Source organism: Cetorhinus maximus, chromosome 20, assembly GCF_964194155.1.
Source record: "Cetorhinus maximus chromosome 20, sCetMax3.hap1.1, whole genome shotgun sequence".
Taxonomy (NCBI): Eukaryota; Metazoa; Chordata; class Chondrichthyes; order Lamniformes; family Cetorhinidae; genus Cetorhinus; species Cetorhinus maximus.
This window is the reverse complement of record NC_135898.1, coordinates 96,155,793-96,182,055: the sequence shown is the minus strand read 5'-3', so window position 1 is coordinate 96,182,055 and position 26,263 is coordinate 96,155,793. Positions and strand designations below refer to the sequence as shown.

The 26,263-nt window shown below is 41.2% G+C and overlaps 1 protein-coding gene across 6 annotated transcripts in view; it reads left to right on the top strand.

The window, feature by feature from the left end:
- gpam (glycerol-3-phosphate acyltransferase, mitochondrial) overlaps positions 1-26,263 on the top strand; it is a 77,116-nt gene that overhangs the window by 15,877 nt on the left and 34,976 nt on the right. For 3 of the 6 annotated variants that reach the window (XM_078565183.1, XM_078565184.1, XM_078565182.1), the window contains exons 2-8: positions 898-998; positions 9,060-9,181; positions 10,112-10,234; positions 12,101-12,174; positions 14,208-14,321; positions 22,869-23,018; positions 25,029-25,128. In XM_078565183.1, the coding sequence (XP_078421309.1) occupies positions 971-998; positions 9,060-9,181; positions 10,112-10,234; positions 12,101-12,174; positions 14,208-14,321; positions 22,869-23,018; positions 25,029-25,128 (711 nt within the window). In that variant the 5' untranslated portion in view covers positions 898-970. The remainder of the gene's footprint in view (positions 1-897; positions 999-9,059; positions 9,182-10,111; positions 10,235-12,100; positions 12,175-14,207; positions 14,322-22,868; positions 23,019-25,028; positions 25,129-26,263) is intronic. The other 3 variants (XM_078565186.1, XM_078565188.1, XM_078565185.1) reach the window with 1 other exon arrangement.

Below are 26,263 nucleotides of genomic sequence, written 5' to 3'. Positions count from 1 at the left end.
GTTGAGGCCGGCAATCAGAGTTTCAGGATCTCAGGAAGAAATTAGATACCAGTGATTGGCAAAAGAATCAGAAGCAATATGAGCACATTGTTTTTACACAATGAGCCATTATGACCTAGAATGTGCTGGAAACAGATTTGGTTGTAGTTTTCTAAAAAGAATTGGATAAATGCTTGAAAGGGAAAAACAATTACAGGGCTATGGGGAAACAAGGGAATGGAACCAATTGATGAGCTCTTCCAAAGACCTGACAGAGGCTCGATGGGCTGAATGGCTTCCTACAGTGCTGTACCATTCCTAATGCTAACATTTTATGCAAGGTGTGGCTACACTGCAAAACTTGTTGATACCAATCATCTCCTATCAGATTTAAATTATTGTCACACCCTAGGAAGATTACTGCCATAAAAACAAAAAACTACTGCGGATGCTGGAAATCCAAAACAAAAACAGAATTACCTGGAAAAACTCAGCAGGTCTGGCAGCATCGGTGGAGAAGAGTTGACGTTTCGAGTCCACATGACCCTTCAACAGATTACTGCCACTTTGTTTTTATTTTGCATTCTTCACTCCTGTGCGTAAGATATTGCTGTACTAATTGTGTGAGACTGTTATGGCAGATAAGTGGTTCTATTGTTCTAATCTTTTGGATTTTCCATTTTCTCTTTTCAGCTCCCACTTCCCCTTATCTTGAAAGTGCTAATTTATGCTGCAGTGCAGTCCCACAGTCACCAGCACCCCTCTGGCACTTATTTGCTTTAGTGGCCATATTTTATGCATGAGCCTGGATTTGTAAATGCTGGAAGATTAACAGCTTTTCCTGCACACCTTACAGCGTGCTTCAGTAGTTAGCAGGGAGTGGAGCCCTGACTGGTGTTTTTTATTCTTTCTCATCAGGCTGTGCCAGTGTCTACTACAGAGTCTCCACTGCTGCTCTGGCTGAGATCAGTTAACACAGCACAGACTTGGGATGGACATTGGAGTGCAGTGCCAAACCAGTATGTGCATATACCTGCTGAGTCTGTAATTTTGTATTTCGATTATCCTTTGTATGAGATATTATAACTGATGCCTGTTTTAGTGCTTTTGATATTGCACTATTCAAAGAAGAGCTGGGGATTCACCCCATGCCCTGACAGGTTTTAACTTTCAACAATCACCAGTAAAAGTTAGTTAAACCAGTCATTTGTCTCTTTCTTGTTGTGGAAGTTGATGTATCCAAAATGGTTGCTGTGATTCCCCACCTAGCAACTGCACTTTATCGTAGTTCAGTAAATAAGGTATTTGTAAAGTATAAGTAAAGCAGTGTGCCAGCTGTGACTCAGTTGGCAGCACTCTCACTTTTGCTCATGTCCTGCTTCAGTACTTGAGCACAAAAATTCAAGCTAACATTCCAGTACAGTACTGTGGGAGTGCTCTGTCTACCCTCTAAGTTACATGTAAAAGATCCCATGGCACTATTTTGAAGACAACCAGGAGAGTTATCCCCAGTTCTGATGAAGAGTCATTCCCAGTTCTGATGAAGAGTCATACAGACTCAAAACGTTAACTCTGTTTTCCTCTCCACAGATGCTGTCAGACCTGGTGAGTTTTTCCATCTATTTTTGTTTTTGTTTTTGTTTGAGTTATCCCCAGTGTGCTGGCCAATATACATCTCTAAATTACCATGACAGAAACAGATTATCTGGTCATTGTCACATTCCTGTTTGTGGGAGCTTGCTGTGCACAAACTGGCTGCCACATTTCCTACATTACAACAATGATTACACTTCAGAAATGCTTAATTTGCACCTTGGGATGCCCATGGTTGTGTAAGGTGCTTTATAAATGCAAGTTATTTCTTTTATTGTATGTGAAGTGTTTGAAGATACTTCTGAGATGTAATGAAATGCAATGTAAATGTGAACATTTTTTGTGAAGGAGAAAAACAGGGATTTCTTTTTCAAAAGTGTGACAGTTTTACATTAAACATGATTTGAGCCCCATTTCACCGATCACCAGTTGAGTTGCACAAGACAAGGTGCAGTTATATTTGAACTGAGTCCACAGGGCTAAGTGGGGTCTGATTGAGGTCGGCGACCAATTTTACATCCTCGCAGCGCTGCAGCACTGTCTGTAGACCAGTTCCAATAAACACAATGCAGTCCTCAGTCCAACAATGGAATAACGCGAGCAATTTAAAAATAATCTCTCAGGCACTGTAAAGTAAGTGAAGTGTGAAATTAAGCCTGCCAAATGCTTGTCTGTGCACAGCTTCGCTAGAAAAATAAACCCGGCCATTCATATTTAGAGCCAGCTTGAGCATTTGTGGCTCTTCTGTGTTTAGGTTTGTATCATCTGAGGCACTGCTTTTCCCGCTCTCTCAAGCAGTTATACTCAGGAAGTCTTTAATTATTTACTTCAATTGCAGAATTACAATTCATCTTCTGTAATTAACTAGAATATTCTATAACTAATCCAAGTAACTGACCACACTTCAATATAATAGCCATAAATATTCCCCTTAGGTTAATAAATGTCCCAGATACATGCATGTATAAAAATGCATTTAGATGCCAAGTAACATTTGTGAGCAGCTTAGTGCTGTCTCTCAAACTAATTATGAAGAAACTACCATTATTCACTGTGTATACTGTGCTTTAATCTAAGTCCAAAGAAAGATTTATGTAGTACTTTATCATATGTCTCAGGAACATTCCTAAGTGATCTCGTAGAATTCATTAATTCAAATTGCAATGTCTGCAGTTATGAAGGCAAATATGGCAGATGTTATTTTTGCACAAGGCTCCAGAAACATATGGTAATTAACCATTTAATCTGTTTTTGGTAGCAGTTGTTGGGGAAGCTGCATTAGCCAGGATACTAGGAGAATGCCCTGCTTTCTATATGGTTCTTGGGACCATAAGCATTCCCTTGAATCATCAGAATGGACAATGTGACCTGGGTTTAACCTCAGACTGTGCAGCCATTTCTGTTCCAAGGCGCTAGATTAGATTGTGCTCACATGCTGAAATAGGACTTGAGAACCCACAACCTTCTCACTCCGATTGATTCCAATTGAGCCAAGGAAAACTCTCAGCGATGTTTTAGTGGTGATGACGGTGCAGATTAATTCATTTTTTCTGAGGCTGCTGGCAGGGCAAGGAATTCCAGGCTACCTGGATTAGCTGCTTTTAAAAAATTAAAATATTTTCCATTCACACACAAATGCTAAAATAAGACTTTAAATAAGAGAAATAAAACTTCTCAAATGTCAGGAATAGCTTTATTCCAATGATTTATTTACAATTAGAATATGCTGTCAGAAATATTGAAGATCATACTTCTCCTTGCCTGACTCTCTTTCATTCTCTTTGTTACTAAGCCGCTCTATATCATGAAGTCTTAGATTCCACCATCTTCTTCATCTATGGTATATATTAACATTTGATGCAATTTTTATGTCAAGTCAAGCACCACCAGCATCAAATGGGGAGACGGTGTGATATTAGTGATCAATAGTGATATTGTCACTGGATTGGTAACCCAGAGACCCAGGGTAATACCCTGGAGGTAATGCCTGTGGAGACCCGGGTTTGAATCCTGCCACGGCAGATGGTGGAATTTGAATTCAATAAAAATCTGGAATTAAAAGTCTGATGATTGCCTATTGTTCTTTACCTGGTCTGGCATGTGACTCCAGACCCACAGCAATGTGGTTGGCTGTTAAATACCGTCTGAACAAGGACAATTAGGGTGGGCAATAAATGCTGGTTTAGCCAGCGACGCCCACATCCCACCAACAAATAAAAAAAAGGATGATCTTGTCTGTGAAGGTCAGTGATGCATGGCCAAGTTAACTTGTCCATTGTACTCGAAGTAAAGGTTAAAAGAAAAAAATTGAGGTAAATCACTTACTTATTGCATTCTGTGACTTCTCAGGGTATTGGGCCAGTGTTCTTTGTAATAAATCAAAGGCAGTTAGATTTCTGAGTTAGTATTTTACAGCTATGCTTTGGCATTTTAATCATGATATATTCCATGCATATAATGGTTATAGGAACATAGTTATATATTGAGTGTGTTCTTAACCGTCTTATGCGCTCTTGACGGCATTAATACGTATTTAGGAAAGACAGTTTGATTACCTATAAGTAAGGGGTTGTGGCCATGGCGCTTGGTTCAAGTGAACAGTTTTGAGGAGATTGGAAGCTAGATTTTTTTTAAACTACTCTACACAAGAAGCATTCAAATTGTTTCTTTTGTTTCTTTGCAAGTTGGCATACCGAATGCGTTGGCTGGAAAATGCCACTGGAATGTGCTTGCAATGTTAAAATGCCAAATGCTTATCAGATCTGAAATGAGTAACACTGTTTTGATGTGTTAAATTCAGCTTCAATGATTTTTTTTCAAGCAAAGTTGGAACATAGAGGATAGCTGGGGCAAATTTTGTATTCGCTATTTTGTGTCAAAAACCAGAATCGCTGAATGTTTTCTATTTATTCCAGACTTCAGTTGGGAAGGGTGCTCTCATGCCATTGGGAGAGGAGAGGGGGAAAGCTGCCCAGTTTGGACACCATCACAATCAGTTTTAAAGAATGCAGTGAGATTAGGAATAAACCACTAGTCAAAAAGGGAATGGAAAAACATTGTAAAGGTAGAAGAATTTGGTTTAGAAGTAGCTTGCCCCTTTAGTCTTTGAAATCCGAGCTCACCCAAGTAAATAACCTATCATCCAAACTTTAAATGTGTGTGTTTTTTTCAACTAAATAAGTAACCTCTCATCCAAGCTTTAAATCAGAGGATGTGTTTTCATGGTCAGTTGGGAAAAGGGTACCTGCAGCCAAATACTTAATTGGGTAAGTTTTTGATATGGTATTTATCTCTCAGATTTCCTGCTGACACTAGCCCCGACTTCCATGACAACTGATGAGACTATGTTGTTGCCTACAGAAGTTCTGACCTATTTAACAGAGATGGCTTTCAGTGCTGTTTTCAGATGCTGCTATCTTTTCCAGCATCAGGATGGTGCTGTGTTTACCTCTTTTGTAGGTGTGACGTGCACTTGATGGCTTGCACTAATCCTCCACAGCCATCAAGAAAGACTAGAAAAAGATACAGGATAAATCAAGGTGAAAGGCAATGTACATAGAATCATAAATCTTATAGCACAGAAGGAGGCCATTTGGCCCAACATGCCTGTGCTGGCTCTTTGATAGAGCTGTCCAATTTAATCCCGTACCCTAGCTTTTTCCCCATTGGCCTCCAAATTAGTCATCTTCTAATTACATGTCCAATTACCTTTTAAAAGTTTCTGTAGAATTTGATTCTACCAATTCTACCATTGTTAAGGGTAGTGCTTTCTAGATTATAACAACTTCCTGTGTGAAGAAATTTTCATCTCATTTCTCCTCTAGTTCTTTTACCAATTATTTTAAATCCATGACCTCTGGTTACTGATCCACTTACCAGGGGAAATAGTTTGTCTCTACTTGCTCTGCCAAAACAATTTATAGTTTTGATATTGTCAATTAGATCTCCCCTTAACCTTCTTTACTCTAAGGAGAACAATTGTAGCTTCTCCACTCTCCACATAACGGAATTCTCTCATCTCTCATATCATCCTGATACATTTCCTCTGTACCCTCTCCAGAGTAATGGCGCCCTCCCTTAAGTGTGGTGCCCAGAATACTCCAGCTGAGGCATATATTGTAGGACATAACCAAGTGAGTAAACGAGAAGGGTGTGAGGCGGGGTAGGTTTGACAGCTGTCTGCAGAAACTTGCTCCAGAGGTTGGCACTAAGTATCAACCAGTTTGATGCCTTGGGGTAGCAATCGAGAGTTGCAATCTAGGCTGTTTTCTTTCCCTGCTTCTCAGCCCAGAGTTTTGGTCCAGTTGCTTTAACAGTTGAATTTGATAGCTCCATTAGAAAACATAATTCACAATGTATATGAATCGATGTAAAGATCAGTGCACTTTGTCCTTGCTTCTGGCTTAAGAATGTTAGTACTGGTTCCTGGTCAACCAATATGAGATTTGATTGTATTAAACTCTGTCAACCTACTTTGCATTATGTTTTTGCTATTTGTGCTCAAGCTTGTAGGTTGGCCCCATTCTAGGATCGAAGCACAAAGTAGGTTGAAGCTGTCTTAAATGTTGCATAATTGGAGAGACCATCATTCAGATGAGAAATTAAACTGAACTCTTGACAGTTTAATAGCCAATTATACTAATAAGTATTTAGATCTTCACTTGCGTTGCCATAGACTCCAGGACTATGGGCCAAGCGCTAGAAAATAGGATTAGTGCAGTCAGATTTTTGTAGATCAGCGTGGACATGATGGGCCGAATAGCCTCCTTCTGTGCTGTAAACGTCTATGAGTCTAATAGTTCAGTAGCCCCATGGCACTATTTGAAGAGGATTAGGGAGTTCTCCTGGTGGTGCCCTGGCCAACAGTTTTCAATCATCTAACATCCCAGAACAAAATCAGATCAACAACCATTCACCTCCTTTTGTTATTCGTTGGACTTTTTGTTGTGCACAAATTGGCTGCAGTGACTGCATTTCAATAGTAGTTCATTGGCTGTGAACTACTTTGGGATATTTGAGGACACGATAAAACGCTAAGCAGTTCTTTGTTATTTCTCCTCTCGTCCTCACAGTGTGCTGATTTATGTTATGGCTCCATGGATTGGTACCAGTAGTCCTGTGGTACCTCATTTATATTGCCATTGTTCACAAATAAGGCTAAACAGTAAGGCTATTTGACCAAAGATAGCATCATCTTGTGTATCTCCTCCCATCATCCAAACCCATACATTTTTCAGTATTGCGCTAAGGTGCCAGCCTCAGTTATGTGCTCCAGTCTCTGGAGTGGAGTTCAACTCTTCTGTCTCAGAGGTGAGAGTGCTACCACAGAGCCAAGGCTGGCAGATTTTATCGATAACTAAGGAATCAGTTGTGTAAGATCTTTTATGTCAAGTAGAAGTGGCTTCAATTTAATGCCTGATCCAAAAAACATCACCCCTGACAACGCAGCATTCCCTTGGGTAGTGCACTGAAGATTCAGCCTAACCTACTTGCTCCTCTGTATGATACTGAGCTGTACAGACCAGGATGATCTTGAATCTCACCTCAGCCAAAAATAAACTCCCAAGATACTGCCACCCCAGCTGAGATCAATGAGCATAGACCAGGAGTTGAACTTGGGACCTCCTGGCTTGTATTGTTTATAGCTTAGTGGTTAGAGCACTGGTCTAGTAAATCAGAGGTCACGAGTTTAATCCTCGTTGGAGCTGTTGACACCAAGTCCTTTGGAAAGATAAGCTGTTAAGAGATTTGGGTAGCGGGCAGGAAAATGGAGTTGAAGCCCAAGCTCAGTCATGATCTTATTGTTCCTAAGTTTCCTTTAAATTTTGTCTTTGTTTTTGCAGTTTCCCTGTAAGGGGCTGCCTATCACTTTATCCCTGATTTTATTAATTTAGTTTATTTGTTTGTGCTCGAAAGAGCTACAACTTGCATTAACCATTGGTGAAGCCCCTTTTTAAAAAAAAGGTTACACTTGTGTTCCAAGTAACATTTAGTAAGTACCATGAATGTTGAAGCTGTCAGGCTCACAAACAAGGCACTAGTTTAATTGCATTGGACTGTAACAGGATGGGTAGTTCTCAGGTACTTTGGATAAACCTTTAGAACAGAGGGTGAGTTTATTGCATTTGTTGAATACATGAAAATGTCCTCAATGCAACAAGAAAATTTGGTGTTTTGTATTGGTGAAAAGCTATTTTTCCCCTCCCCAAAGGGACCATAAGCTGAGATACCTTCAACTTCTACCTCACAAATTACTTTATATATTATCTGGAAATTGCCATCCCAGTATTGTGGACAAAGTTTACAAATTTTAAAGAGTCAAATCCTTAATAATGAAAGTGAATTTTCAACTGGAACAGAAATCTCTGATTAAGTGAACCATGTTTAATGATTATACAGCACACTGTAACAGCTACTTCAGTTTATAAAGTACATGTAAGGTTGCAATCCTACACCACTCATAAGTTTACAATGAAGCTTTAATTAAATAATGTACAGTTCTAACAGGAAAGGTCACAGAGCCTGTCCTTCAAGCCTTCCATGTGGTCAGTGTATTTAAATTCATACAATTGTGCCAAATCTCTGATCAGTATTTACATTGACCTCACATTGCTTGACCTATTGTAGACCATAAGATATAGGAGCAGAAATTAGGCCATTCGGCCCATCGAGTCTGCTCCGCCAATCAATCATGGCTGATAAGTTTCTCAACCCCATTCTCCCGCCTTCTCCCCGTAACCTTTGATCCCCTTACCAATCAAGAACCTATTGTAACTTCTAATCTTGCTATTATAGCTCTGTCACTAACAGAGCTAGCAGGTAGAATACATTACTAATGCAGTCCTTGAGATGCCACACTTTGCACTGTACAGTACAATAGAAGGAATCTACTCTATGCCCTTTTCCTTATGAAAGAAAAATAACTCATTTATATAGCAGCATCAGCTACTTGCTCAGGATGTCTTAAATCGCATTGCAGCTAATTAAATGATTTTGAAATGCAGTTCCTATTGTAATATAGGAGACCTGGCAATCAATTTGCGCACAGCAAGGTCCTACAAGCAGTTATGAGCCACACGATTAAATAATCTATTTTAACATTGTTGGTTGAGGGGTAAATATTGGCCAGGACACCATGGAGAACTTCCCCACCCCTCTTTGAAAAATGCCATGGGATCTTAAACATTCAATTGAGAGAGCAGACAGGGCCACAGTTAAACCTTTCATCCTCTGCCAGTGCAGCACTCCCTCAATATTGCACTAAAGTACCAGCCTCAGTTATGTGCTTCAGCCTCTGGAGTGAGCTCAAACCTTCTGTCTCAGAGGTGAGGGTGCTAGCACTGAGCCAAGGCTAACAGGTTTTATCAATAACTAAGGAATCAATTGTGTAAGAATGCATGGACTTTAAATATTTCCCATACAATTTTTCATACCTTTTATGTTGAAGATATACCTTTTTTGATATTTGTATTTTACTTCATTTGCAGTACTCGAGTGTATAAGGGACATGGCTGAGTCAGTGCTGATTACCTCTGTGATAGACAATGCCTATTTGCCAAGCACAAGAGCACAGACTGGCAACAGGATGAAGAATTCCAACGATGAGCTAGTAAGCAAGCACCCAACTGTTCAATCAATTCAAAGGAAAAAATGCTTTTCAAATTACCTGTTTCTGCACTAATGTGTATAAGTTATAAAATATGTTAGAATTTCAGTACAACACAAACTTCACTATAGGGCCCCCAGAAAGATAAGTATTACAAGTTTCACTGTAAAGTTTTATTTCCCCCTTTTCCCCAAAACAATTAAAATCTGGAATATATTTTCGTTTCATAATCAGAACTTCAGTAATGAGCTGTAGCTTAAGAGCTCTTACATCCTCTCAAGTCTCAACCCTTGATCAATGATTTGACCCTTGGTTCCGTGTAAATGAGGAGAAAACCTGTTTACAAGAATTTTACTTCTTATTTCAAATGCTCTTCCAGAATTTACTTTAAAATTACAATTAAATAATACTCCTTGATATTGTTCAGAATTGTCGGTTTTCAGGTGGTCTTCCCTTCAGGTTACCCTGGTGGCTAAGGGCTCCATTTGCCCAGAAATCATTCCATTGATTACTTTAGGGGGCTACATTTTTGTTACCAGCTGGGTATATTGCATATCTAACTAGTATGATTTCCCGGGACTAGGCAGGCCTAGCTGAGCTTCTTGGGCCATGTGACCCCATTACAGAAGACTGCTGTAATGCATCATTAACATCAGCGCAGCAGTTTAGGGATAATTAGATTTGAACAAAATTTGTTTCAGCAGTTGTAAATTTTGGATCGTTTTTCTAAATATATGCATGCAAATGTTTTAAATAGCTGCTAGGGTAATAAGTTGAATAAAAATATACTTCCCTTGACTTTCTCTTCAAGCAAAGTTCAGAAGGTGTGTTCAGAAATGTTGGCATTCTTAAGCCCTAAAAGCTTTTTAATTTCAGCTGTATTGTTCATCCAAATTCCCCTTCATGCCCCTTCTGTTCTGTTATATTTTACAGGTCGAGTGCAGTCCTAGTTCTGCTGTGTTTCGATCTGCAGCTGCTACTGGAAAGGAGTCACTTCTGAACAGAAAGCGACCATTTGTTGGACGGTGCTGCCATGTGTGCTCTCCAATGAGCAGGGTAATTGTGCTGACATTAAACATGATGCATTGATAAAAGCAACTTTTAACCATTATTCTGTCTCATGTGTAAATTGTTTAACACACGAATAGAGAATATAGACTATGTGTTTGTCCCCATCATTTAATAAAGGCATGCAAATGATGGAATAATGAACCACCGGATTTAAGCGAGAAGTTTTTCTTATGACCACTGAGACAAAATTAATCCTTTAAATTTATTGACTTAATAGGTTTGCTTTTGTTATTGGGGAGCAGAATTCCAAAGGAAGCACATGAAAATTATAACACAATTAACCTGGTTCCTCTTATACATTTCTTAGAGGCTGGTTCCCAGTAGCCAAGGAAGAAGATTTCTCTGCCTTTTGAAAATAGTCTATGAGACATAGAGAAGCAGAATGAGAAAGCTAAAAATTACATGGTAGTATAGGGTGAATTCTTTTACATAAAGCGTGTTTTTTTTTCATTAAGTTAGGAGGAGGCCATGGCCATTGGTTAGAACATAATCAAGGTTAAAAGAGTCAGAAAGAAGGGAAAATAATTGAGAAATACCAATTAGAACATGTAGAGCAGACTGATGCGCAGTACAGTTAGTGCTGCAATGCTAGATTTTTATAGAATCATAGAATGGTTACAACACAGAAGGAGGCCATATGAAACCTTGACTTATTTCTGGTATGAGAAGTTATAAAGCAGTTTCGTTGGGAAGGTAGGGGAGAGGGAGAGAATATGAGCATGATCAAGAATGAGAGGAGACTGTAAGATATTCCATCCAATCTTTGGCAAATGGATGAGGTGAGATGAACAGCTTTTTCTTACTTTCTGCTTGTTGCTGTTTTATTTTAAGGAGGAGAGGGCAGTTTTATAGACAATTGTATTCAGTTTAAAAGTTTATTCTTGATTTCTTTAAAAATGTTGACTTTCAAATAACTTTCAATGTGAAGTGCAAAAGTTGGAAAGTGAAGCCGTAACCTTGTGTATTATAGCATTCTGTGGATTTTGTGCTTGTCAGCGTAAGTAATATCTGAGTCAATGGTTGGAACAGTTTCCACATTTTGCACCCAATGACAGTATGGAGCCCTCAGAGTTCAGGCGCAGTCTGGGTTAAATGCAGAGTAAAGCGTTGCTTCAATTACCCATTTTCTTCCTTGTAGCTTTCTTTTCCCTTTTTCTCCCCTGAAGGCATTTATTCCTCCTTGGTGTGGTGTGGATTTAAGGGCTTTGGGAACTCTGCCCAAATAACCATTATTCATATTTGAGCCACGATAGTCTTAGCAGGCTGGTCAGTCAGTATCATTGTTGAGCCCAATTCTCTCATTGCTCGATGTCCACACATGCACAATTGCAGCCAGGTTTTGGTGAATGTCTATGGGAACCCTGGCTGATTTTCACTTTACTCACCCAAGGGAACTGACACCGTTATAGTGTCTCTAGCACCACCCTGACTGAAATCTGGTAATTTATCACAGACCAGAGATAAAACCTCCTTGGCTATGTCCTCTTTATTGTCTCTTTATTGTATACACCAACATTTTTTTGCTTTGTCTCTCTGATTGAGATTACTAATTTATTACCAAATCATGGAAGGCTTGAGAATGGCTGAGCTCATTTTGCTTAGAATCCTTATAGCCAGCAGAGGAGGTGTTTGTATCATAAGAGTGTCTGGATTCTATCCCACTTCAGAGGTTAAAGGCTAGTGTCCTTTAACCAGTCTGATCATTGTGTTATAAACCGCTATTCAGAATCTTAATGCGACCATTACAATAAAAAGTTTGAAGGAGGCTACTTTTCTGTGATGGAACAATTTTTCTCCAAGTTGACCTAAGTGCAGGAATGTGACTTCAGTGTTTTATTCTTTGCTACCCAGGATAAACTTTTCAATACCAGCATCCCTTCCCAGGGCTTACGGAATGTGATCTATATTAATGAAACTCACACCAGGTATGATCTGAATCTGTGATCTGGAAATTAACCAGGTTAATACTGGATGATTTTGTTTCTATTTAATAAATAGATATCTATATGATGTATTGATCCAATGTTACATAATCTGGGAGGAATCTGGACTGATACGACACTTTTGTATGATTCACTCATTTTGTTAAATTTTCCCAGGTTATTTTTAATGTGCCTCATTCTATTTTCACACAATGGCTGCTGAGATTATGCTTCTTTTAAGGGTGTGTGAACATAGTTAGGTTCACCCCCATGTCCTTTTAGAGTGTGTCAAGATACTACATATGACTTATGTATAAATTGCAGAGAATTGAGTTGAATAAAATAACACAATCTCCTATACAGTGAAAAATCAAATGGCTGTGTTGAAGGAGATTTCATACTTTGTTGACAGTACAGAAAAAATGTACAGTGGGCCCATTAATAATTCAGAATAATGTTAAATGTTCAAATTACTTCAAGTTTGAAGTCTGTTGAAGTGACAACCAAATTGAACTGATTAACGAGCATCGCATTAAGCTTGCTCGAGTTGATCAGCAGGTCCCAACTTGTTTGTTGGAAAAATTAGATAAACTAGTTCTCTCTCCTACTGCTGAATCTTTCACTTGGGTGGTTCAATTGCCTGAGTTTTTAAGAGAAATGCGAACTTCTTAGTAATGGTGGATATTTGTTTGGCAGAGATAAATTGTACCAAATTTGTACTGTTACAGATGAGTAATATGGTGGGCTTGCACCTGTGATTTCCAAAATGGCAAGCTTTTGAACATCAGTGCCTGTGAGGGTGGCATCAATTTGGAGGCTAGGCAGTCAGGCACATCAGATGGAATGACAAGCCAGTCTGATTATTCTCAAGTATTTCCTAATAGTCAGTTGGGAATAACATTATCAGAGGTCTGAAAACAGGTTGTCTGCGCACTCGCTTTCTTGATTGGGAAATGGTGCGTGGCGCTGTGGGAGCTAAAAGCAGACAAACAACTAATAATGGGGAAAAAAATAACCTGAGTTGCAAAAGTCAGCTGTCGTGTTACCAATTGCTCTCAAAGGTTTAACAATGCGTAAGATGGAAAATATATTTTGTGTTTCAGCAGCATTTCCATTATTTTTACTTTTGTTAAAATCAGTTATAAAGTTGAACCCTTAAGAGGTCAACAAGAAGAAAGGTTCAAGCACTAAGATAAAAGCAAAATACTGCGGATACTGGAAACCTGAAACAAAAACAAAAATAGCTGGAAAAACTCAGCAGGTCTGACAGCATCTGCGGAGAGGAGCACAGTTAACGTTTCGAGTCCGTATGACTCCTCATACTGCTGCAATGTTCCAGTGAAGCTCAACGCAAACTGGAGGAACAGCCCCTCATCTTCCGACTAGGCACTTTACAGCCTCCCGGACTTAATATTGAGTTCAACAACTTCAGATCATGAACTCTCTCCTCCATCCCCACCCCCTTTCCGATCCCCCCTTTTCCAATAATTTATAATTTAAAAAAAATACATTTTTCTTTTCCCGCCTATTTTTAATTTTATTACGATCTATTGTTTTATCTCTACCTTTTAGCCCATTTCGATCCCTTCCCCCACCCACCCCCACTAGGGCCATCTGCCATTTGCTTGTCCTGCTTTCTACCCTTAATGTCCCCATTAGCACATTCCTTAGATAATATCACCACCGTCAACACCCCTTTGTCCTTTTGTCTATGACATCTTTGGCAATCTCTTCTTGGCCTCCACCTATCACTGGCCCTCTATCCAGCTCTACCTGTCCCACACTACCAGCTTATATTTCACCTCATTTCTCTATTTCCTTAGTTCTGATGAAAAGTCATACGGACTTGAAACGTCAACTGTGCTCCTCTCTGCAGATGCTGTTAGACCTGCTGAGTTTTTCCAGCTATTTCTGTTTTTGTTGAAGAAGAAAGGTTCTATGTTGAAAGTGAATAGTGAGCAGACTGTAAGCTCTGGTATACTTACATTGGTCAGATGATGAAATTGTTCATATTTACCATGTCTTTGGTGATTTAGGTACCGAGGTTGGCTGGCACGTCGTCTCTGCTATGTCTTGTTTATTCAGGAAAGAGATGTACATCGTGATATGTTTCCAAGGAATGTGATTGAGAACGTTTTAAACAGCAACAGGTATGGAAGGCTTAGTGTTAGCATTAGAAAAAGTTACAAAAGGGATCGGACAACATTGATCATTGATTTACCAACTATTTAACCTAAATGGTTTTATTGGAGCTCAACAATATCGTAAAGAACTGCCATTATTACCATATAAATAATGGGAGCAGTGATGATTAAAAAAATCCTCCGATTGTAAAATTGCTGCTTTCTGACCCCCAACCTAGTAAACCACACTTCCAGCTAGGATATGGAATATCCAGCCACTACCATATTTTCCCAAGGATGAACACATCAGTTTTCAGGCCAGTTCAAAGTTTTACGTCTATTGCTAAGGGATGCAGAAGTGTCCCATTAGGGCCGCCATGGAGCAGAGAGATAAAGGAACATCACCTCAGATGTGATCACAATAGACATCTTGAACAAAATGACAAGGTTTTCAGCTCTTGCCATTTCATTTTACAAAATGGGGAATTACTTGAAATAAAATATAATTGTATTTAGCTTTTAAACAACTTAAATAAGATAATAGATCCTTTTATGATTCTGTCAGTGCATTTAGATGATAACGCACTGATGTTTTCACAAAGCAATGAAGTAGGGATAATCATTGGAATGTTAGTTGACTGGTGATTATCTGCTGACTCAGTGATTATACTCTTAAACAGGCATGTAATCTTGAGTGAATTTCTGTGATGCAAAGATTCATAATCCCAAAAAATTTACTGCTGTTAATTTTACCTGGATAAGGGGAGAATTCTACCACACAATCTGGCAGCAAGTTCCAATTGAACTATTTGTCACAGTTCCTACAAATGTTTTATATTGAGGAATCCTGGTTTTCTGCCTGTCTGTGTTGCGAGAGGTGATGTAAATTGGGCGAGTAGGTGCTGGAGAATTGAATGGGAAAACCTTAGACCCAATGTAGTCAAAAGCGTTTCTCGTACAAAATGTTCAAGAACCTTGCTCAAGGCCACAAATAAGTCCTGATAAATACAAATGGCAAATAGGCGTGATTTCCTTTGTTCTTGTGCTCCAGTGCTGCTTTATGAACGAATACACTTGATCTTAATTCACGTAGAGAGAGGGAGATAACTAGATGGAGATTATGTGTGTACATGTAAAAATATATATCCTACATGAAATATATATGCACACATTTCCCATACGTGGATATATGCATATATTTGGTAGGGAGGCAGATGCTGTGGTCTCACTGCATGCTAGATTGCACCAGTGAGAAGCCTGAACCATCTTGGTGATTGGGCCTTATTAACCTACAGCTGGTGAATTGTGAATACTGATCAGGTGCTCCAAGGCAGATGGTTGGCCAGGGAGGTGTGAAATCAGCCAGCACCTATGCTTAGCTGACCACTAGTCCAGTCCTGGTGGGAAGGCCAAACCCAGGGAGTGTGGTGCACAGATTCTAGTAGCGAGCCAGAATAAAGGGGAAAAACAAATTGTGGCCCAATTGTGGAGCAGTCAGTGGCAGCCCTTTTAAGGAAGTCTGGTTTGGCTACTCCACACCAGGGACCAATTGATAGGACGGCTACAGTTCAGGATGGATGTAGGCCCCCAATTTCATATATCAAAATAAGTGCTCATATGCCTGTTTCAGGCAGAGCACTAGTCATCTACTTTGAGACCCATGTGACACTCCGCATTATCGTCATCATCAAGATCCCAGACCTGAACCAAATGGATGCCTGCAACCTGCTTACGTCACTCAAGTTCTCATTTTTTCAGGTGAGCTTTGACAATGTGGGGTTTTCAATAATGAGGCCAACAAAGCTCAATCCTCAGCCAACCTATGCACATTTTCAAGCAGAGTGCTCTGGATAGCAATCAAGGGGAAGCCCTGGCTGATTCCAAAGTTCTATTACCCGATGTCACTGTGGCCCACTCTAGTAGCTCTGCTGCCACTCCAGGTGTGATTAGGTAAACTAATAGAATCTGGAACTCTGAGTCCCTCTGATCATGCTGATCTGGAGGCCTAGAAGGCAATACAGCACCAGTATGGTTCACGAATGATACCATGGCATAAAGGGTTAAATTATGACGACGGGTTGCATGAACTTGGATTGTATTTCCTTGTGTTTAGAAGGCTGAGGGATGTTCTAATCAGGATATTTAAAATGATAAAGGGATTTTATTACAAGGTTAGTTTGGAAGAACTGGGCTTGTTCTCTTTAGAGCAGAAGAGATTGAAGGGAGATTTAGTAGAGGTGGAAAAAGTTATGACAGGTTTGAATAAGATGGGCAAGGAAAAGCTGACCCCATTAGCTGATGGTACAAGGGTTATGGGGGCATGGGTTTAAGGAGGTGCAGGGGGAATGTGAGCTTTTTTTACGCAGTCAGTGGGAACCCCAGAATGTTTCTCATATCCTGGCTAACTGTATGTGCAGCTCGAAATCAAATTTTAGCAGCAGCTGATGTCACTGTGACGCATCTGTGAGGTTGAGAACTTCACGGATAGCATGCTTATAGATGTGATCGTCAACAACCAGAACCATCTCTTGTGCTAGGCATGACTGCAATCAGGGCGAATTTACTCCATGATTCTTCTTGACTTCGATTTTGCTCGGACTCCTTGATGCCACAACTGGTCAAATGTTAACTTGATGTCAAGGGCAGCCACTCTCACCTCACCTCTAGAATTCAGCTCTTGTGTCCATATTTGGACCAAGGCTGTAATGAGGTCTGGAGCAGAGTGGCTTTACTGGACCCAAACTGAGCATTAGTGAGCAGGTTATTGCTGAGTAAGTGTCGCTTGATAGCACTGTCGATAACACCTTCCAGCACTTTACTGATGATTGAGAGTAGACTGGTGGGGCAGTAATTGGCCTGATTGAATTTGTCCTGCTTTTTGTAGACAGGACATACATGGGCAATTTTCCATTTTGACAGGTAGATGCCAATGTTGTAGCTGTACCGGAGCAGCTTGGCTAGGGGTTCAGCTAATTATGGAGCACAAGTCTTCAATGCTATAGCTGGGCTGTCATAAGGGCTCATAGTCTTTTCTGTATCCAGTGTCTTTAGTCTTTTTGTAAAATCGTGTGGAGTGAATCGAATTGTCTGAAGGCTGACATCTAGGATGCTGGGGACCTCGGGAGGAGGTCGAGATGTATCATCCACTCAGCGCTTGATTGCAAATGCTTCAGCTTTGTCTTTTGCACTGATGTGCTGGGCTCCCCTATCATTGAGGATAGGATGTTTTTTGAGCCTCTTTCCCTGGGGTAGCTGTTTAATTGTCTACCACCATTCAAAACTGGATGTGACAGCACTGCAGAGCTTTGATCTGATCCAAAGTAAAAACAAAAATGCTGAAATACTTAGCAGCTCAGGCAGTACCTATGGAGAGAGAAGCAGCACTAACATTTCAGGCCAATGATCTTTCATCAGTACTGGGAAAAGTTAGAGACATAATAGATTTTAAGCGAGTGAATTGGGGAAAGGTGGATAAAGAACAAAAGGGAAGGTCTGTGATGGGATAGAAGGCAGGAGAGATTAAATGTCAAAAGAGTTGGTGATACAACGCCAATGGAGTGGTAATGGGACAAGTAAAGGAATAAAAGATGTGTCCAGAGGAGATGTAAATGGCAGAGTGATGAACAGTTGCTATCCAAAAACAAAAACGAGAAGAACAGAGTAAGACAGAAACATGCAAAGAAAAGGGAACAAAATGGGAGAGAGATTATGGCCTGAAATTGTTGAATCTAGTGTTGAGTCTGGAAGGCTGTAAAGTGCCTAACCGAAAGATGAGGTGCTGTTCCTTGAGCTTACTTTGGGATTTATTGGAACACTGCAGTAAACTGCAGATCTCAACGTGAGAATAAGGTGGAGAATTAAAATTGCAGGTGACCAGAAGCTTGTGGTCACATTTGCAGACTGAATGGAGTGTTCTGCAAAGCAGTTTTATCTCTCCAATGTTCCTCAGGGTAGTGTCCTCGGCCCAACCATCTTCAGCTGCTTCATCAATGACCTTCCTTCTATCATAAGGTCAGAAGTGGGGATGTTCGCTGATGATTGCACAATGTTCACCATATGCGACTCCTCAGATATTGAAGCAGTCCATGTCCAAATGCAGCAAGACCTGAACAATATCCAGGCTTGGGCTGACAAGTAACATTCGAGCCACACAAGTGTCAGGCAATGACCATCTCCAACAAGAGGGAATCATATCGCCTCTTGATGTTCAGTGGCATTACCATCACTGAATCCTCCACTATCAACATCCTGGGGGGGGGGTTACCATTGACCAGAAACTGAACTGGACTAGCCATATAAATACTGTGGCTACAAGAGCAGGTCAGAGGCTAGGAATCCTGTGAGGAGTAACTCAGCTTCTGACTCCCCAAAGCCTATCCACCATCTACAAGGCACAAGTCAGGAGTGTGATGGAATACTCCCCACTTGATTGGCACCCCATCCACAAACATTCACTCACTCCACCACCGATGCACAGTAGCAGCAGTGTGTACCATCTACAAGATGCACTGCTGGAATTCACCAAGGCTCTTTGGACAGCACCTTCCAAACCCACAACTACCACCTTCTAGAAGGACAAGGGCAGCAGATAGATGGGAACACCACCACCTAGAAGTTCCCCTCCAAGTCACTCAACATCCTGTCTTGGAAATATATCACCGTTCCTTCACTGTCGCTGGGTCAAAATCCTGGAACTCCCTCCCTAACAACACTGTGGGTGTACCTACACCACATGGACTGCAGCGGTTAAAGAAGGTAGCTCACCACCGCCTTCTCAGGGACAACTAGGGATGGGCAATAAATGCTAGTCCAGCCAGCGAAGCCCACATCCCATGAATGAATAAAAACACGTAGAGCAAACTGAATTGTGAGTAATGAATACAGCATACTAAATTGAAAGCAATACAAATAAATCACTGTTTCATCTGGAAGAGTGTTTTGGACCTTGGAAGGTAAGGAGAGAGGACATAAAAGGGCGGGTGTTGCATAGAAATGTCAGAAGGGTGAGGTGGTTGTGGATTGGAACAGGATTGGAACTGTTGGACTGCAACAATTCAAGAAGGCAGCTCACCACCACCTTCTCGAGGGCAATTAGGGATGGGCAATAAATGCTGGCCTAGCCAGTGACGCCCACATCCTATGAATGAATTTTAAAAAAAGAACAGTCCCTTTAAAATGCTTAAAGGAGAGGCAAGGGGAAGATGTGTTTGTTGATGGAATCGTGCTGGAGGTGGCAGAAACGGCAGAGGATGATCTGTTGAATATGGAGGCTGATGGGTGGAAGGCGAGAGCAAGGCAAACCCTATCATGGACCTGGGAGGGAGGGGAAGCGGTGAGAGCAAAAATGCAAGAAATATAACAGTCAGGATGGAGAGCCCTGTCAACCACAGTGTGGAGAATCCTCGCTTGAGGAAAACAGAAGAGATATCAGAAGTGCTGGTATGGAAGGTTGCATCATTGGAACATTCATGATGGAGATGTGGAAACTGGAGAATGAAATGGTGTGCTTACAGGAAGCCGGGTGTGAGAGGAAGGAAGTGTCATTGAAGTAGCTGTGGGAGTCAGTGGCTGATAATGAATATTTATTGATAGCCTATCATCAGAAATGGAGACAGAGAAGTCAAGGAAGGGAAAGGAAGAGTTGCAGAAAGGTCATGTGAAGGTGAGATAAGGATGGAAATTGGAAGCAAAATTGGTGATGTTTTCCAATTCAGGATGAGAGGAGGAAATGGGACCGATACACTCATCATTGTATTGGAAAAAGAGGTGAGAGAGGTGGCCCGAGGAGAACTAGAACAAAGATGTTCCACATATCCTATAAAAGACAGACAGTCAGGACCCATGAGGGTACCCGTAGAACCACCTTTTATTTGAGTGGTGAGCAGAGTTAAGGGAAAGGTGTTCAATGCGAGAACAAGAACAGCCAGGCAGAGGAGGAGGATGGTGATGGATGGAGATTGATTAAGCCTCCATTCAAGGAAGATATGGAGAGCTCTCAGATTGTTCTGGTGAGGGATGGAGGTGTAGAGGGATTCCATGGTGGAGAGGAGACAGTTCGGGCCAGGAAATCGCAAACTGTTCAAATGAGAGAAGGCATCGGAAAAGTCAAGGATGTAGATGGGAAGAGACTGGACAAGGGGAGGAAACAAAATCGGTTCAGTGAAGCAGGAACAGATCGAAACAATAGGTCTACCCGGACAGTCCAGTTTATGGGTCTTAGTGGGGAGGTAGAAGAGCTGTATGCGGTTTGGGTTCATGAGATGGGAAAGTGTAGAGGGAAGATCTCCAGGAAAGATGAGGTCAGTGACAGTCCTGGAAATAATGGCTTGATGTTCACTGGTGGGGTCATGGCCTGAGGGAGGTAGGAGGAAGAGTGGAGGAGTTGCTGATAGATAGAGGTCAGTACACTAGACAACAACAGTACCACCATTGTCAGCAGGTTTAATGGCAATGGCGGGCTGGACCTGAGGGAATGGAGTGCAGCAAGTTCAGAGGAAGACAGGTTAGAGTGAGTTAGGGGAGCAGAGGAATTGAGATGGCCGATGTTATGCCAGCATTTCACATTGAGAAGATCAAGAGAGGGTCAGAGGCCCTAGGGAGGGGTCCAGCCAGAGGGAGAATACAGCAGACAAATAAAAGGGTCTACTGTGCAGAGGGAGGACCTCTGATCAAAGAAGTGATTGTGGTAACGAAGGCGATGGAAAAAGAGCTCAGTGTTGTTGCTTCGATCTGATCTGTTGGATGTGGGATCTTTAGCTCTGTTGGTAGCATGCTGCTTCCACTGTCTAGTATGCATGTGGCCCTGTGTTGTAACTCCACCAGGTTTGCACTTCATTTTTAGGTATGCCTTGTGCTGCTCGGGCATGCTCTCTTGCACTCCTCACTGAGCCAAGGTTGGCCCCTGGCTTGATAGTAATGGTAGAGTTAAGGATAAGCTGGGCCATGAGGTTGCAAATTCTGCTGATAACCCACAGTGCCTCGTGTATGCTCACTTTTGAGTTGCTGGATCTGTTCTAAGTCTATCCCATTTAACACAATGGTAGTACCACACAACATGATGGAGGGTACTTGCTGTGCAAGATGGGACTTTATCTCCACATGGACTGTGCAGTGGTCACTCCTAGCAATACTGTCATGGATGATGCATCTGCGACTGGTAGATTACTGTGAACAAGGTCAAGAAGGGGGGTTTTTCCCTTGTGCTGGTTCACTCAACCTGCTGCAGTATGGTTTGGCAGATATGTTCTTCAGGACTCGGCCAGTTTGGCCGGCAATGGCGCTGACGAGCCACTCTCGGTGATTGACATTGAAGTCCCCCACTCAGCAAGATCTGCACCCTTGCTAGCCTCAGTGCTTCTTCTAAGTGATGTTCAACATGGAGTAGCACTGATTCATCAGCTGAAGCCGGGTGGTAGGGGAGTAATCAGCAGGAGGTTTCCTTGCCCATGTTTGACCTAATGCCATGAGACTTCATGGGGTCCAGAGTCAATGTTTAGGGCTCCCAGAAGCCACTCCTTCTTGACTATACCACTGTGCTGCCACCTCTGATGGGTCTGCCATGTTGATGATGGGGGAGTCTGGGACATTGGCTGTAAGGTATAATTTGGTGAATATGATTTTGTCAGGTTGTTGCTTGACTAGTCTATGGTGACAGCTCTCCCAACTTTGGCAAAAGTTCCCACATGTTAGTGAAGTTAACAGGGTGGGGTGTGCCCTTGTCGTTTCTGGTTCCTAGGTCGATGCTAGGCGGTCTATTTGGTTTTATTATTCAAATTTTCTGTAACAATTTGATACACTTGAGTGGCTTGCTAGGCTATTTCAGAGGGCAGTTAAGAATCAACCACATTAATGTGGGTCTAGAATCGCATGTAGACTAGACTATGTAAGGGCAGCAGATTTCCTTCCCTGAAGGACTTTAGTAAACCAGACAGGTTTTTACGAGGCAAAATACTGCGGATGCTGGAAATCTGAAACAGAAACAAAAAATGCTGGAAAAACTCAGCAGGTCTGACAGCATCTGTGGAGGGAAAGACAGAGTTAACGCTTCAAGTCTGTATGACTTTTCTTCAGATACTCATATGGGCTCAAATGTTAACTCTGTCTTTCTCTCCACAGATGCTGTCAGACCTGCTGAGTTTTTCCAGGTTTTTACGACAATCTCGTAGTTTCCTGATCATTATTAATGAGACTAGCATTTAATTCCAGATTTATCAATTAAATTTAAATACCCCCAGTTGCCCAGGTGGGATTTGAACTTATATCTTGAGCATTAGGCTGGGCCTATGGTTTACTAGTCCAGTAACATTACCACTATGCTACCATCTCCACAATATATATTACATATAGACAACATTGATGATATTAATAAATAGAGTATTTATAATTTTTTCAAAACACGGAAGAAATTTAAATGTAGTTTTAGGCGCTTATATTTCTCATAAGCATTAAAATTTATTTTGTCGGACTTAATTATGTTGTCAATGCCATATTAAAGACAGCAGGATAGAATATGGTTATTTTGAAATATACTTTTAAAAAAATATATATATTTTTATTCCTGTGACTGTTAACTAGAGTTCAGATGGCCATTATGGAGACGGTAACTGAAAGGATACCAGTGGAGACTCTTGCTCAGCCAGATCCCAAAGCTGTGGGTAAAGTAAAGCGAAAAGCCAGAGGAATCCTTCAGCAAATGGTAGCCAATATCTCACCTGTTGTGATCAGGTAATTGATGAGATTGTACCAAAAGCAGTGCTTTTTATCCATAGTATTTTATCCATAGTAATTAACATAGAAGTTTTAAAAAATGTTCAAAACTTAATGCCTGCATTAAATTTCCTACATCCTCTCATATTTCATTGAAAATGCCTATTTAGGTGGACATCTGATCTAAAAGACTGTACCTCTGACAATGCAGTACTTTCTCAGTACTGCACTGAAGTGCCAGCCTACATCGTGCTAAAATCTTTGAAAGTGAGCTAAATCAACACATAAGCTTTGCATTTCTAAGCTCTGAACTTTGGTAGAGTTAGTGGAAGTTACTTTTCATTTGGGAAGAGTATGTGGGAAGTCATTTCTGGGGACAAACCAAAGGTAAAATGGATGCAGCACAGTGCTCGTTAGCAGTGTGGTTCAATTGTTTATTGTAATCTTGTACTCCAGTATTGTACTTGGCAAGCTTTTTTCAGGAATGGAATTCAAGGCCATGAGCTCATCAGAAAGGCTTGTTCTACCATGCTTATCATAAATTCCTGCCATTGTTTCATTGTAATTTATTTCTTTTAGACTTTTCCTCCTCTTGTGTTTCTTCTCTTCTCCCCTCCCCCACCCCTGTCCTGCCCCGCCCCGCTCTGCCCCGCTGTATCAATTGATACTTGCAAAGGTCATTGCGATAATAATTACATTCATTGCACAATGTTGCCAACACAAACAGAAAAGAGTGGAGCAGCTGACCCTAATCATGCCAGATTGTATTCTCGTCTCATCTGTTCCCTCAGAGAAAGCAAACAGATTGATAATCAGTAACTAGCTCAGAGCTTCTTATAATTTATCAGCAGTCTGCTCAGATCTCTTTTGCTGGCTCATTGCATAAATACATTGGGACTGGATCATAAGGTCTGATCTTTGCTAAGTTAGTTGATCTCAAAGAGAACAGTAGTAAAGGGTCTTTTGGGATATGGAGGGTTCCCACTTCACATTGATAATTAGTGACCCCTCTTTGAAAAGAATGATTGAAAAATGAGGAAGAATATACAATTGTAATTCCCTGCACTGTTGAACAGACCCCTGGAACTTCCTCTTGGGCCCATGTGGAAAGAATGGCCAAAATACTGGAGGATATCTGGCACCATGAAACCCAGCATGAGTCAGCACATTATAGTTGTGGAAGAGGGAAATTAGTGTGAGTGGAGTGGAAGAAATGTTTATTGTCGATGGGGCAAAACCCTGGAACTTCCTACCTAGCAGCGCTGGGGGAAGAACCTTCAACACAAAGGAGGCTCAAAGCAGTTCAAGAAGGGGGCTCACCACCATCTTCTCGAGGGCAGTTAAGGATGGGCAATACCACAACTGCCGATGCACAGTGGCAGCAGTATGTACCATCTATGAGATGTACTGCAGCAAATCACTAAGGCTCCTTTGACAACACCTTCCAAGCCCACAATCTCTACCACCCAGAAGGGCAAAGGCAGCAGATGCATAGGAGCACCACCATCTTCAAGTTGCCTTCCAAGCCACATATCATCCTAACTTGGAACTATATCGCCGTTCCTTCACTGTTACTGGGTCAAAAACCTGGAACTCCCTCCCTAATAGCACTGTGGGTGTACTTACACCACCCATGGACTGCAGCGGTTCAAGAGGGCAGCTCACCACCACCTTCTAAAGGGCAATTAGGGTTGGGCAATAAATGCTGGCCGAGCCAGCGATGCCCACATCCCATGAGCAAGTAATAAATGCTGGCCTTGCTAGCGATGCTTTTATCTCGAGAATGAATTTTTAAAAATACTCAAGAGCCATGGTGAGTTGACTCTTTGTTCTGTTTCATTTTCACAATAAAGTGTTCCCCACACCCAAACCCTTTAACATTCACATTTTCTGTCTGTTGTCACACTGAACTGTCACTGATATCCACAAGATTTTTGGCTTCAAGTTCTATATGGAAGCAGGGGAAATGCAAAGGATAGCTTCCATCCAATAAAGTTTGCTTAAATAACCTATGTTTTGTTTTCTTAGATTGACAGGTTGGGTGTTGCTAAAGCTGTTCAATGGCTTCTTTTGGAGTATTCAGATTCACAAGGGGCAGCTTGAAATGGTTAAGAAAGCTGCAGCAGAGGTAAGCAATTGCATGTTAGCAGAAACTTAATGAAGTGCAGTGTACTTGAGTAGGGCATGATATCTGCTTTCCTTGTTTGTTGCTAAGAGGAGAGTGAGTGTGCTAAGGGTGACAAACCTGTTGTGTTGGGAAACACCTGGATCCTGCATGGTGCCTCCTGATGAATTGTTTGCTTTTGCTCACTTGCTCTGTGGGGAATCGAGAGGCATTTAGCATGTTGTTGTTCAGATATCCAGTTGGTATGAGTTGCTGACAGTTCTGCAACACTCCACAGCTACTTATTGCTTGCTGAGGGTTAACATCCCCAGAGATAAGCAGTTCAGAGGCCTCACACCAGTCATTGTGAGTGTTTTCTTTGGCATTTTCATAGGTTCTGAATCCAATCTTTCAGCGCACTTCAAACTAGCTCAGCTTTTTCTCACCTGGTACTTTTCCAATGGGACTTACCAGGTCCATAACACTGCCATAATAAAATATCACTCACTAGTTGTTAATAACAAGGTTCATTTTTCAACAGTGTAAAGTTTTAAGTCTGCTACACAAATGATTGCCCTTAGGTATTGATTTTGGTTATAATTGGAAGTGGTTTGCAAATGTGGCAGAGTTATAGGCACTAGATTGAAAGTGAGCTGACTAGGCATACAGGTGACCCAAATACTTTTTATCTGGTGCTAATCTGAGAGAAGCCAGTGCTGTAAAGGAGCGACCTTAAGTAACTTGGCGAAATAAGAGGCTTTCTTAGAGCCGAGGAGGAGAGAATTGCTTCAGTTTCTTTTGTGACCTTTTTATTTAAAACCTGCCCTTTTCTCTTAGTTAGGTACTCTAGAGCCTTTTATAATGTCAGGCTTTCTGATTAGCGAAAAGTAGGAATGCTGAGTGAACTTACCTCGTCTCAGCTGCCAATGCTGCTAAGTTAAGGTCAACTGATAGGAGACGTACTTGTACAACATCGATCCTTTGCCTTACCTCTTTGCCTTCTCCACTGTACAATACTTCCATCTAATGGCCCAGATGGAAATAGAAAAACTTCTCTGAGGATGGAGAAGCTGGAAAGTCAGTCGATAATGAGGTTTCAAATTCTGTTATGGCATGGCAGATGGTAAATGCCAAGCTGCCCAAATCCCAAAGTGAAACT